Genomic DNA, 13,927 nt, shown 5'->3' with positions numbered 1-13,927 from the left:
AAACACTCGTATAATCATTTCTTTTCCTCGGATAATATGTTTTCTTGTTTCTGAATTCTGAGTTCGGACTCCACCAATTGCAGCACGAACAAAATTTATGAACCTTGGCCTTTGAGTATGCTCGAACATAACCAGCCACGACCGTAATATCGTCTGATTTTCCTCCGCTGTATTCCAATCCCGCCGCTTGAGCCGCCACGCCATACGGGCTTTTACAACTTCTGTGCAAAGATTTTTCCAGCGCCGCCTTAGCCAAACTTTCTGCCAGGAGGTTTGGTTGAATATCGTTTTGTTCTAGAGAAACCTTCACAATCGCCTCGATTTCTTCCGGAAACAAATTATCAAACAACCCATCAGTGCCGGCGATTATGACGTCTCCGGCCTCCACCTGCACCTGCAAATCTTCCGCTAGACCAGGGCCGCCGCCGGTTGTTTTTCCCATCAGATATGGACAATCGAACGCCTTATGCTGCACCGGAGACGTGTAAACTACTTTCCCTCCTCTTATCACCATGAATCCAGAGTCACCAACGTTCACCGCTTTGAGAAGATTTTCGTCGAGTGCGATGATACAAACAGTGCAGGCACCGGTCGACCAGGAGTTCGAGAACGCATCTTTAAGGTCATATTTCGGGTTTAAAGACGTGACAGGATAGCGGCGTATCTTGACCTTCTCCGCAACTTTGCCCATCAGTTCTCTAGCGTATTTACCTCCATCGAAACCATCGGCCACCCCTATTACCTGCACCACTTCGTCGATAAAGTGCGAGTCATCCCCGAGGGGATTGTCGGGGTCGTTCTTGGGTATATAGAAAGATCCGGCGATCATCTGCACGTCTATGGAAGCAGCATCTTCACTAGTTGTCGACATTGTTTTGATCAAGTAGCGAATAATATCAAACGTATGTAAAAAAAATTTGTGTGGGGGGGTGCAGTATATATAGAGAGAAGAGTGATTAAAATCCTTAACCTGATCGAAGAAAGGATTCTGGTTTGGAATGTTCCAATTTTTTGAAACACCTTGTTGATAATATATCTAATGTTAAGTGTTTTTCCATATGTATTCATCATCTTCTATTATTTTTCATCTTTTATCTTTATCTTTAATTACAAATACAAGCAAATCAAATTATATCCGATAAGATATATTCATGGATTTAGGGATTGGAATTGGAGTTTTTAGAAATAAAACAAATTATTTATCATTATATGAATTATTGGATTAACGTGTTATACACCCGTGTAAAAATGCTTAGAATACAATGTGCATAATTTCTTTATTTTTCTTTTTGATTATTTTGTTTTGCGATTTAGACGTGTACCTAAATTATTAAAAAAAACGTAATAAAAAAAATTATAAAGTTATTGAAAGACAAGGTAATATGAGGGATTGATGGACTATTAATGAATAATTTATATCTCTCTAACCCAAATGTTTTTGAGATACCGCTAATATTCAACGAATGAAAAATCTTTTTTCTTATTTGGATCTTATTTCAATGGAAATATGATGAGTCGCTCCACGTACACGTATTACTTTTTATTGATTTGATAAAAAAATTAAGAAAATCAGATTTATTTGAAAAAATTAAAATATTGTTATTTCTTGATTTTTAATTATCTTCATTCCTTCTTATTTTTTCTTTCATTTTGTTTTCAAACATAATTATAAATCAAAGCTCGTACACATGAATAATTGGAATATGCTTACGTGGGCCGTTCAAAATTACAAGTTCTCTTTAACCACACAACTCGAACAATCTATTACTATTTATATTTAAAAATAAAAGTAAAAATTAAGTGAGAATAACACCCTGGTATATTTATATATTTATATATTATATTGAATAATGAATTTCGTAGTCTCTAAGCCTAATTCACAATATTGTCATCCCTCTCGTGATGAATATTAAAATGTTATGACGGACGTAACTTTGATGAATTTATTAATTTTTGAATTTTTTTGATTATGCAATTATTAGAATTGAAAACATCTCTAATGCTTGTGGGGTTGCAGGGGATTGGAGATGAGGTATTAGAGGTTGGGAGAGGCGGGTATTAGGTCCAATTTTTTCTCGACGGAGGGCGGATTTGAGTTTGGCCAAACCCATCCCAAATCCATCGTGTTGCCATCTCTACATACCATATCACTGTTTTAGAGACGTATCCTGACGTGCTTGTTGTCATGCAATCGCTTTAGAGAAGTATGACTTAAAACAAAATAAAAAAAAAACTTAAAAACGTAATGCACTAAAAAATTAAAAATAGGCCAAGTTATGAAGCCATTTTGGTAATTTTTCGTCTTATACTAATATTCGAGCTAGTTATTTTAGTGCATTGTATCAACAACGGCTGAATTAATCATATACTACTAACTAAGGTGATACACATACATTTTCTCGTCCAATTTTATTTAGGTAACAAATACATATTTTAGTCTTAGTACACTATATTTACTATATTATTCTAAATTTGTACTCTTCTTGACAGACACTTACATGTTGCAACTATCAAAAGCAGAAAGATACTGATTTAATATTAGTTCGGAGAACATAAAACATAATTAAAATTAAAAAAGCCAAACATATAGAACGAAAATTGTGATTTTCTCGTATCTATTATAAAATTTAAGGCATTTATTTATAAATCAAGTAATCGTTGTGTATTGTATTGCATCATACCGTAATCATTCTCTCTCTTTTTTTAATCGTTCGTGTTTAACACGCAAAATTTTGTTGCAAAGGTGATGTGTATGAATAATTGATTGAGTCGAAAATATCAAACAATGGGACGTAATCATAGATTTCACGTGTGGAATATCAGATCGAGATTTTTTCAATAGAAGATGTTATAAAAATTGTCAAACCACAAGTAAAATCCTATTACAAAGAGAGAATCGATCCTAATATAACTAGGTAACAACTAAAATCTAGGACGAAATCCTAATTCAAAATAACTACTAGCTACTTGGGGATGTAATACACAGGAGTGCCTGCGTTTTCTTCGTAACGGTTTAAAACACTCGTATAATCATTTCTTTTCCTCGGATAATATGTTTTCTTGTTTCTGAATTCTGAGTTCGGACTCCACCAATTGCAGCACGAACAAAATTTATGAACCTTGGCCTTTGAGTATGCTCGAACATAACCAGCCACGACCGTAATATCGTCTGATTTTCCTCCGCTGTATTCCAATCCCGCCGCTTGAGCCGCCACGCCATACGGGCTTTTACAACTTCTGTCCAAAGATTTTTCCAGCGCCGCCTTAGCCAAACTTTCTGCCAGGAGGTTTGGTTTAATATCGTTTTGTTCTAAAGAAACCTTCACAATCGCCTCGATTTCTTCCGGAAACAAATTATCAAACAACCCATCAGTGCCGGCGATTATGACGTCTCCGGCCTCCACCTGCACCTGCAAATCTTCCGCTAGACCAGGGCCGCCGCCGGTTGTTTTTCCCATCAGATATGGACAATCGAACGCCTTATGCTGCACCGGAGACGTGTAAACTACTTTCCCTCCTCTTATCACCATGAATCCAGAGTCACCAACGTTCACCGCTTTGAGAAGATTTTCGTCGAGTGCGATGATACAAACAGTGCAGGCACCGGTCGACCAGGAGTTCGAGAACGCATCTTTAAGGTCATATTTCGGGTTTAAAGACGTGACAGGATAGCGGCGTATCTTGACCTTCTCCGCAACTTTGCCCATCAGTTCTCTAGCGTATTTACCTCCACCGAAACCATCGGCCACACCTATTACCTGCACCACTTCGTCGATAAAGTGCGAGTCGTCCCCGAGGGGATTGTCGGGATCGTTCTTGGGTATATAGAAAGATCCAGCGATCATCTCCAGGTCTATCGAAGCAGCACCTTGACTAGTTTTCGACATTTTTTTGATCTAGTACCGAATAATATCACACGTACGTAAAATTTTTTTTTTATATATCTTCGTTTTTGAGTGGGGGTTGCAGTATATATAGAGAGAAGAGTGATTAAAATCCTTAACCTGATCGAAGAAAGGATTCTGGTTTGGAATGTTCCAATTTTTTGAAACACCTTGTTGATAATATATCTATTATCTATCTAATATCTATTATCTATCTATCATGTATTATATTATATTATTATTATAAAAATATGAGTTTCATTGTTAATTTATTAAATTCTCCTTGTGTAATATGTGTTAGTTATTAGATATATGTATATTTTTGTCTTTTGATAATTATTTATGATATATAATTAATGTTGAGTATTTGTCCTTATGTATTTTTCATCTTCTATTATTTTTATCTTTTATCTTTATCTTTAATTACAAATACAAACAAATCAAACTATATTGGATAAGATACAGATTCATGAATTTAGGGATTTGAATTGGATTTTTTAGAAATAAAACAAATTATTTATCACTATATGATTTATTGGATTAATGTGTAATATACACCCGCGTAAACATGCTTAGAATACAATGTCCATAATTTCCTTATTTTTCTTTTTGATTATTTTGTTTTGCGATTTAGCCATGTACCTAAATTATTGAAGAAAACGTAGTAAAAAAAATTAAAAAGTTATTGAAAGACAAGGTAATGATGGATTGATGGAGTACTATTAATGAATAATTTATATCTCTCTAACCCAAACATTTTTGAGATGCCGCTAATAATCAGCGAATGACAAATTTTTTTTCCTATTTGGATCTTATTTCAATGGAAATTATATGATAAGTCGATCCACGTACAGGTATTACTTTTTATTGATTTGATAAAAAAAATTAAGAAAATCAGACGTATTTGAAAAAATAAAAATATAATTATTTCTTGATTTTTAATCATCTTCATTCCTTCCTATTTTTTCTTTCATTTTGTTTTCAAACATAATTATAAATCAAAGTTAGTACACATGAATAATTGGAATATGCTTACATGGGCCGTTCAGAATTACGAGTTCCCTTTAACCACACAACTCGAACAATCTATTACTATTTACTAAAAATAAAAGTAAAAATTAAGTGAGAATAACACCCTGGTATATTTATGCATTTTTATATTATACTGAATAATGAATTTCGTAGTCTCTAAGCCTAATTCACAATATTATCATCCCTCTCGTGGTGAATATTAAAATGTTATGACGGACGTAACACTGATAAATTTATCAATTTTTGATTTTTTTTATTATGCAGTTATTAGAATTGAAAACATCTCTAACGCTTGTGGGGTTGCAGGGGATTGGAGATGAGATATTAGGGCTGGGAGAGGCGGGTATTAGGTCCAATTTTTTCTTGATGGAGGGCGGATCTGAGTTCGGTCAAACCCGTCTCAAATCCATCATGTTGTCATCTCTATATACCATATCACCACTTTAGAGAAGTATCTTGACGTGCTTGTTGTCATGCAATCGCTTTAGAGAAATATGACTTAAAACAAAATAAAAAACTTGAAAACGTAATGCACTAAAAATTTAAAAATAGACCAAGTTATAAAACGATTTTGGTAAGTTTTCCTCCTTATACTAATATTCGAGCTAGTTATTTTAGTGCATTGTATCAACAACGGCTGAATTAATCATATACCATTAACAAAGGTGATACACATATACATTTTCTCGTCCAATTTTTTTTAGATAACAAATTCATATTTTAGTCTTAGTACACTATATTTACTATATTTTTCAAAATCGGTACTCTTCTTGACCTGACACTTACGTGTTGCAACTATCAAAAGCAGAAAGACACTGATTTAATATTAGTTCGGAGAACATGAAACATAAAATTAAAAAAGCCAAATATATAGAACGAAAATTGTAATTTTCTCGTATCTATTATAAAATTTTAGGCATTTATTTATAAATCAAGTAATCGTTGTGTATTGTATCACATCAGACTGTCACTACAAGAAATTCTGCATACAACAACGCACATACGACAACGGTTTTTCACAAAAACCGTTGTCGTATGTTTATTAACAACGGTTTTATCGAAAACCGTTGTCTTTTGGGGGGCAAAGACAATGGTTTTTAAAAACCGTTGTCTTTGTGGGGTCAAAGACAACGGTTTTTGGGATCAATGACAACGGTTCTATAGAACCGTTGTCTTTGAGCGTTTTTTTTGGGTCAACGACAACGGTTCTATGAACTGTTGTCGATTAGCGTGTTTTTTGGACAATTGACAACGGTTTGAAGAAACCGTTGTCGATTAGCGTGGTTTTTTTGACAAACAACAACGGTTTTGGAAAACGTTGTAATATTTAGCGACGGTTATTTCAAAGACCGTCGCTAATTTTAGCGACAGTTTGTCAAAACCGTCGCTACGTTTAAATTCGCGATGGTTTTGAAATAACCGTCGCTAATTTTAGCGTGGTTTTTTTGACAAACAATAACGGTTTTGGAAAACGTTGCAATATTTAACGACGGTTATTTCAAAAACCTTCGCTAGTTTTAGCGACAGGTTTGTCAAAACCGTCGCTACGTTTAAATTCGCGACGGTTTTGAAATAACCGTCGCTAATTTTAGTGACTGTTCTAAAAAAACCCGTCGCATCTTTAAATTTAGCGACGGTTTTGACAAACCCGTCGCTAAAATTAGCGACATTGTTTTGAAACCGTCGGTAATTTTAGCGACGGTTTGAATCCAAACCGTTGCCAAATAAAAATATGCGACGGTTTATCATTTTTAACCAAAACCCGTCGCAAACTGTCTATAAATATCTCCATTTTCGTTCCATTTTCCTCCACAACACTTCACGACACTTAAAATTTTTCTCTTTTACATTATTTAATCACTTCACACAACACTTAATTTTTTTTTATCTTACACAATTTTATCACTTTCACACAACACTTAAAATTTTTCTAACCGCTTTATAACACTTAAAATTTTTCTCTTTACACGATTTTACTACTTCACAACACTTAAATTTTTTTTCTTTTACACGATTTTAGTTTGGATTATTAGTTTCTTTTAGATTTATTAAATTATTAAAAGTAATTTTTTTATTTTTCGAAACAAATTAGCGACGGATTTTTGAAAGATGACCGTCGCTAACATTAGCGACGGTCATGATTGCAACCGTCGCTAATTTTAAATTTCGACGGTTTACAAAATCGTCGCTGATTTACTTAGCGACGGTTTATGTAACCGTCGCTAATGTAAAATTAGCGACGGGTAGCTATCACGACCGTCGCTATTTTTATTTGCGACGGTTTTACAACAGCTTTTAAATGGCTAACGACAACGGATTTTAAAATCCGTTGTCGTTTGCCGTTTTTGTAGTTGTGCGTAATCATTCTCTTTCTTTTTTTTAATCGATCATGTTTAATTAACACGCAAAACTTTGTTGCAAATGTGATGTATATGAATAATTGATTGAGTCGAAAATATCAAACAATGGGATATAGCCATAAATCTCACGCGTGGAATATCAAGTAGAGATTTTTTCAATAGAAGATGTTATAAAAATTGTCAAACCACAAGTAAAATCCTATTACAAAGAGAGAATCGATCCTAATATAACTAGGTAACAACTAAAATCTAGGACGAAATCCTAATTCAAAATAACTACTAGCTACTTGGGGATGTAATACACAGGAGTGCCTGCGTTTTCTTCGTAACGGTTTAAAACACTCGTATAATCATTTCTTTTCCTCGGATAATATGTTTTCTTGTTTCTGAATTCTGAGTTCGGACTCCACCAATTGCAGCACGAACAAAATTTATGAACCTTGGCCTTTGAGTATGCTCGAACATAACCAGCCACGACCGTAATATCGTCTGATTTTCCTCCGCTGTATTCCAATCCCGCCGCTTGAGCCGCCACGCCATACGGGCTTTTACAACTTCTGTCCAAAGATTTTTCCAGCGCCGCCTTAGCCAAACTTTCTGCCAGGAGGTTTGGTTTAATATCGTTTTGTTCTAAAGAAACCTTCACAATCGCCTCGATTTCTTCCGGAAACAAATTATCAAACAACCCATCAGTGCCGGCGATTATGACGTCTCCGGCCTCCACCTGCACCTGCAAATCTTCCGCTAGACCAGGGCCGCCGCCGGTTGTTTTTCCCATCAGATATGGACAATCGAACGCCTTATGCTGCACCGGAGACGTGTAAACTACTTTCCCTCCTCTTATCACCATGAATCCAGAGTCACCAACGTTCACCGCTTTGAGAAGATTTTCGTCGAGTGCGATGATACAAACAGTGCAGGCACCGGTCGACCAGGAGTTCGAGAACGCATCTTTAAGGTCATATTTCGGGTTTAAAGACGTGACAGGATAGCGGCGTATCTTGACCTTCTCCGCAACTTTGCCCATCAGTTCTCTAGCGTATTTACCTCCATCGAAACCATCGGCCACACCTATTACCTGCACCACTTCGTCGACAAAGTGCGAGTCATCCCCGAGGGGATTGTCGGGGTCGTTCTTGGGTATATAGAAAGATCCGGCGATCATCTCCACGTCTATCGAAGCAGCACCTTCACTAGTTTTCGACATTTTTTTTGATCAAGTAGCGAATAATATCGAACGTATGTAAAAAAATTTTTATGTAACTTTGTTTTTGTGTGGGGGGTGCAGTATATATAGAGAGAAGAGTGATTAAAATCCTTAATCTGATCGAACAAGGATTCTGATTTGGAATTTTACGTTCCAATTTTTTGAAACACCTTGTTGATAATATATCTTATCAACTATTATCTATTATCTATCTATTATATATTATATTATTATTATAAAAATGTGAGTTTCATTGTTTATTTATTAAATTGTCTTTGTGTTCTATGTGTTAATTATTATAAATATGTATATTTTTGTCTTTGAATAATCATTTATGATATATAATTAATGTTGAGTGTTTGTCCATATGTATTCCTCATGATCTTCTATTATTTTTTATCTTTATCTTTAATTACAAATACAAGCAAATCAAATTATATTGGATAATTTTTTATCTTTATCTTTAATTACAAATACAAGAAAATCAAATTATATTGGATAAGAGGTAGATTCGTGGATTTAGGGATTGGAATTGGATTTTTTAGAAATAAAACAAATTATTTATCATTATATGATTTATTGGATTAATTTGTAATATACACCTGCGTAAACATGCTTAGAATACAATGTGCATAATTTCCTTATTTTTCTTTGTGATTATTTTGTTTTGTGATTTAGCCACATACCTAAATTATTGAAGAAAACATAATAAAAAAAAATTAAAAAGTTATTGAAAGACAAGGTAATGAAGGATTGATGGACTATTAATGAATAATTTATATCTCTCTAACCCAAAAGTTTTTTAGATACCGCTAATAATCAAGGAATGAAAAATCTTTTTCTTATTTGCATCCTATTTCAATGGAAATATGATGAGTCGATCCACACGTTTTACTTTTTATTGATTTGATAAAAATATTAAGATAATTTGATGTATTTGAAAAAATAAAAATATAGTTATTTTTTGATTTTTAATTATCTTCATTCCCTCCTATTTTCCTTTCATTTTGTTTTCAAACATAAATGTAAATCAAAATTCGTATCCTGGAATAATTGGAATATGNTGTGTGTGTTCATCTTTCTCGCCCTTTATTATTTGTATTTAGACATAATAAGATGAACTTCTACAATCTGATTTTAAAAAATTGATTCGTTTGTTTCTTTTATGATGATTTATTATTTATTAACTCAATTTTTTTTTTTAGTTTCAGATATATTTATCACACGTTTGAAGGAAAAAGTTAAATTACTATTATTTGATTTAGAGTAATGCATAACCTAAAATATAATACAACGTAGGATAGTTTTGATGTTGTAGTATTTGTCATTTGTCTTGTCAAAGAATAAAATATGGAAATAACATGTTTTTTGGTGGAAAAAAAAAACGTTGGGACATGAAATAAATGAGAGTCGTGTGAGCATAATATTAGACTGAAATTTTTTATTATTGTAAATAATTTTTATGTGTAAAAAAGATTGAGCTGAAAACTTATTCAAGTAGGAGTTTAGTTAATTACATGAAAAATATATGTCTAAACATAAATAAAACCTTAGATAACCAAACAAGAAACATCACAAATTTCATTTCAAATTAGACAAATTAGTTATTAAGAACAATAATGTGTTGTCATAGGTGTTGAAACATGTGGATAAACCAAGAGAGACTTCAAAAATACAAGAAAAAATAAAATGAAGTAAGATCCAAAGTGTGAATTACTCAAATAAACAAAATATGAAGTCCATATGAAAAAACCAAGGCAAATATTGAAGATATTAATTATCTTCAAATCCAATAATGAAAAAGAAACGTGAAAATCAGATATGATTATGTGATTGCTGAATTTAATCGAACAAAAAAGAATGAATTTTTTTTTAAAAAAAAGATGGAAAAGATATTGAATGATTCAAAAATCAAACAAGGAAAATATTGAAGAAATCAAATCATGGTTGTTTGAAATGATAGATAAACTGTGAAATAATATTTGTTTTTTTTTTAAATAGTGAAATAACATTTGTGAAAAAATTACGTGTCTACATTGATTTACAAATTTACGACCAATATTTATAGTGCACTCAAATTCGTTACTCATGTGCAACGCACATGCTTTGCTACTAGTATATTTGAAACATCAAACTTGGAAACTTTTTTGTAACAATCTAGATAAATATTAATTTTCAAAAATTTGTTTTGTCATAATATTTCGGCAACATTGGATATTTTGTGAGATAATATTACCCGTGAGATGCGTTGACATGATCCGTAGATATCATAAAAATAATATTTTTGACAAAAAATTACACTTTTTCATGAGTGGAGTTGGGTAATTAGTTTTCTAATTTACACATGTCGGATGAGTTTTTTGGTTTTATATGTATATATATTATATTAAAGTGTGGCGTATTAAACTATATCATATAAGTGCTGTTATTGATATTAACTCGACAAACTATACTTTTAAATATTAAAGTACGTATACATATTAATTTCTTTTTAAAAAATTAATAATACATAGAAATTGTCATGACGATGGCACAAATTTATATTCGTGAGATAAATTGACATGATCTATATTTAAAAAAATTACTTTTGACATAAAAAATAATACTATATTAAACATATGTCTCACAAAATCGAACATGAGACGATCTTATAAGATTTTTGTGTAACATTTACATGATTTTATTATTTAAGAAATCTAAATTTCATATGTGACAGAATATTGTAAGCATATATTTACATCTTTCATATTGTGAGACATTCTCACATATTTTTATTCGTGAGACGAGTCAATTCTAACCATATTTACAATAAAAAGTAATCTTTGCCATAAAAATTAATAATTTTTCATGGATGATCCAAATAGAAGATCCGTCTTACAAAATCGACATATGAGATCGTCTCACAAGAATTTTTTTAATATCATACCATTATTATACAAGAAAGTAATATTATTGTTATTATTAGGCGGCTCTTGTTTAATTAAACTTGACCGATTAAAATATACTTTTTGTGTATACATATAAAAATATTGATAGCAAAAAAATTTATTATGTTGGAACTATAAAACTACCTTTTGTATTTATTTTGCACAAAATTATTAAATTACTTAGGAATAATTCTGAAACTATATATTCATAAATTTAGATATGTTTTATAAATTACTTTCTAAATATAGAAAAATAAAAAGACATACATATATATTTCTCAACAAAAAACACATGCTAGACGCTAAGGCAGAGATCTCCCCCTTCTGTTAATTTGACCAGTGCAAAAGAGCAAACTTAGAAAATGGCCGCCGCCGCCGCCTCTTCGACCACCCCTCTTCTACGGCTAAAATACACAACAACCCAAATCTCAGCCTTCCCTGCCACCTCCTCTCGTCCATCAACCCGCGCTCAAAAAACTATTTCCATCCACTGCTCATCTACCACCATGCAAACCGCGCCACCCACCGCATCAGCCACCGATCGCGTCTTCAACTTTGCAGCTGGACCCGCCATTCTTCCGGAAAACGTCCTCCTCAAGGCTCAGTCGGAGCTCTATAACTGGCGTGGTTCCGGCATGTCGGTCATGGAGATGAGCCACCGCGGCAAAGAATTCCTCTCCATTATCCAAAAGGCAGAGTCAGATCTCCGAACCCTTCTTGATATTCCGTCGAATTACCAGGTCCTCTTCCTCCAAGGCGGCGCTACCACCCAGTTCGCTGCCATACCGCTCAATATCTGCCAACCCGATGACGTCGTGGACTACGTCGTCACGGGATCCTGGGGCGACAAAGCTTTTAAAGAAGCCGCCAAGTACTGCAAACCCAAACCCATTTGGAGTGGAAAATCTGATAAATACATCAAGATCCCCAGCTTCGAAACACTTGAACAGACACCAGGAGCCAAGTATTTGCACATATGCGCCAACGAAACCATTCACGGGGTTGAATTCAAGGATTACCCGACTCCTGCTAACGCAAATGTGGTTCTTGTTGCTGATATGTCGTCAAATTTTTGCTCGAAGCCCGTGGATGTCAGTAAATTTGGGTTGATCTACGCTGGGGCCCAGAAAAATGTTGGTCCATCCGGGGTCACCATAGTGATCATAAGGTCAGATTTGATCGGAAATGCTCAATCAACTACTCCTGTGATGCTTGACTACAAGATCCACGCGGATAATGCCTCATTGTACAATACCCCACCATGCTACGGGATTTATATGTGCGGGCTCGTGTTTGAGGACCTTGTCACACAAGGTGGATTGATTGAAGTGGAGAAGAAAAATGTGAAGAAGGGAAAGATTTTGTACGACGCCATTAATGGCAGCAACGGATTTTATAGGTGTCCTGTGGTGGAGAGCGGGAGATCGCTGATGAATGTTCCATTTACATTGGCGAAGCCGGAGTTGGAGGCGGAGTTTATAAAGGAAGCTGCGAAAGAGAAAATGGTGCAGCTCAAGGGGCACAGATCGGTTGGTGGAATAAGAGCTTCAATATACAATGCCATGCCTGTGGCTGGAGTTGAGAAGTTGGTCGCTTTCATGAAGGATTTTCAGGCCAGGCACGATGGTTAAAATTGGGTATTGTTGCTTCTTTTTCTCAAGTCTTGATATATTGTAGCATTGTTTTGATTTTGCAGTCTCATTTGCGCCTATAATCTTTCGTTTTGTCTGAAATTTTGTTGAACTAGTGAAATTTAATGGTAATAATAAACAGTATTAAATGGTTGATTGAGATTTTTCAGAAGTTTTAGTTTTTCTTTGTGATTTGTATGAAGAATGAGAAGTTTATTGCTTTAAGTATTATTTTTGAGTGTTTTTATTATGGATAATTCTAATAGCAATGATCAGTGTCACTGCGGATATTTTGCCCGTATAGATTATCTTTTGCGCTATGAAAGTTATCATAGAGATCTTTTTTTATTACAACTTGGGGGGCTACCTCTCACTATGGTCTGTCCACGATATGGAGAGGATTGTGTCACTTCACCACCCAGCAATTTCTTATTTGACATCTGGTCACCCTTTAAAATGAACAACAAAGAGAAAGGATTGTTAATTTCTTACGTACAGTGGCTAAGTAATTGTTGGGTTCTATGAGCAGCTTGGGATAAGCAAAGGATTGGATCATAGATTTGCATTCCTATTCTTCTGCCAGCTTAAAAAGCCTATAGATCACAGTTACTGTTCTGAGCAGAAGGGTTTCTGCGGTAAGAAAATGGCAGTCGGCAGAGAGCATGAATCATCACCAGAAACTGATGGAGCTGAACTTTGCAAGCTGTTGACTGATAATATCAACCGGTAGTCTACTAGCGCAATCTTGCGTTTCATCTTTTTATTTACTATTACTATGTCTAAGGTGTGCTAGAAAGAGACGGTGAATGTTAAAAGGATGTCTTGCATTGGGTTTATGGTTTAGAGACATACTGATTGGGCACCTTTGCTGGTGTCAATGCACTAG

The 13,927-nt window shown here is 34.2% G+C and overlaps 3 protein-coding genes across 3 annotated transcripts; 1 reads left to right on the top strand and 2 right to left on the bottom strand.

The window, feature by feature from the left end:
• Positions 1–2,963: 2,963 nt before the first annotated feature.
• LOC140965439 (probable protein phosphatase 2C 55) lies at positions 2,964–3,887 on the bottom strand. The gene has a single exon (XM_073425860.1). It carries the CDS (start codon positions 3,885–3,887, stop codon positions 2,964–2,966), a length of 924 nt encoding a protein of 307 aa, XP_073281961.1.
• Positions 3,888–7,491: 3,604 nt separating this feature from the next.
• On the bottom strand, positions 7,492–8,483 carry LOC140980449 (probable protein phosphatase 2C 55). The gene has a single exon (XM_073446300.1). The coding sequence runs from the start codon at positions 8,481–8,483 to the stop codon at positions 7,560–7,562; it is 924 nt and encodes a 307-aa protein (XP_073302401.1). The 3' UTR covers positions 7,492–7,559.
• A 3,219-nt stretch (positions 8,484–11,702) lies between these two features.
• On the top strand, positions 11,703–13,197 carry LOC140975632 (phosphoserine aminotransferase 2, chloroplastic-like). The gene has a single exon (XM_073439462.1). The coding sequence runs from the start codon at positions 11,773–11,775 to the stop codon at positions 13,039–13,041; it is 1,269 nt and encodes a 422-aa protein (XP_073295563.1). The 5' UTR covers positions 11,703–11,772; the 3' UTR covers positions 13,042–13,197.
• The last annotated feature ends 730 nt before the right edge of the window (positions 13,198–13,927 follow it).

The sequence above is a fragment of the Primulina huaijiensis genome, chromosome 1 (assembly GCF_012295235.1).
Source record: "Primulina huaijiensis isolate GDHJ02 chromosome 1, ASM1229523v2, whole genome shotgun sequence".
NCBI lineage: Eukaryota > Viridiplantae > Streptophyta > Magnoliopsida > Lamiales > Gesneriaceae > Primulina > Primulina huaijiensis.
This window is presented reverse-complemented; position numbering and strand designations above follow the sequence as displayed.

Coding starts and splice junctions, on each gene's coding strand:
- LOC140980449 (XM_073446300.1), bottom strand. CDS start 8,483: ATGTCGAAAACTAGTGAAGGTGCTGCTTCGATAGACGTGGAGATGATC.
- LOC140975632 (XM_073439462.1), top strand. CDS start 11,773: ATGGCCGCCGCCGCCGCCTCTTCGACCACCCCTCTTCTACGGCTAAAA.
- LOC140965439 (XM_073425860.1), bottom strand. CDS start 3,887: ATGTCGAAAACTAGTCAAGGTGCTGCTTCGATAGACCTGGAGATGATC.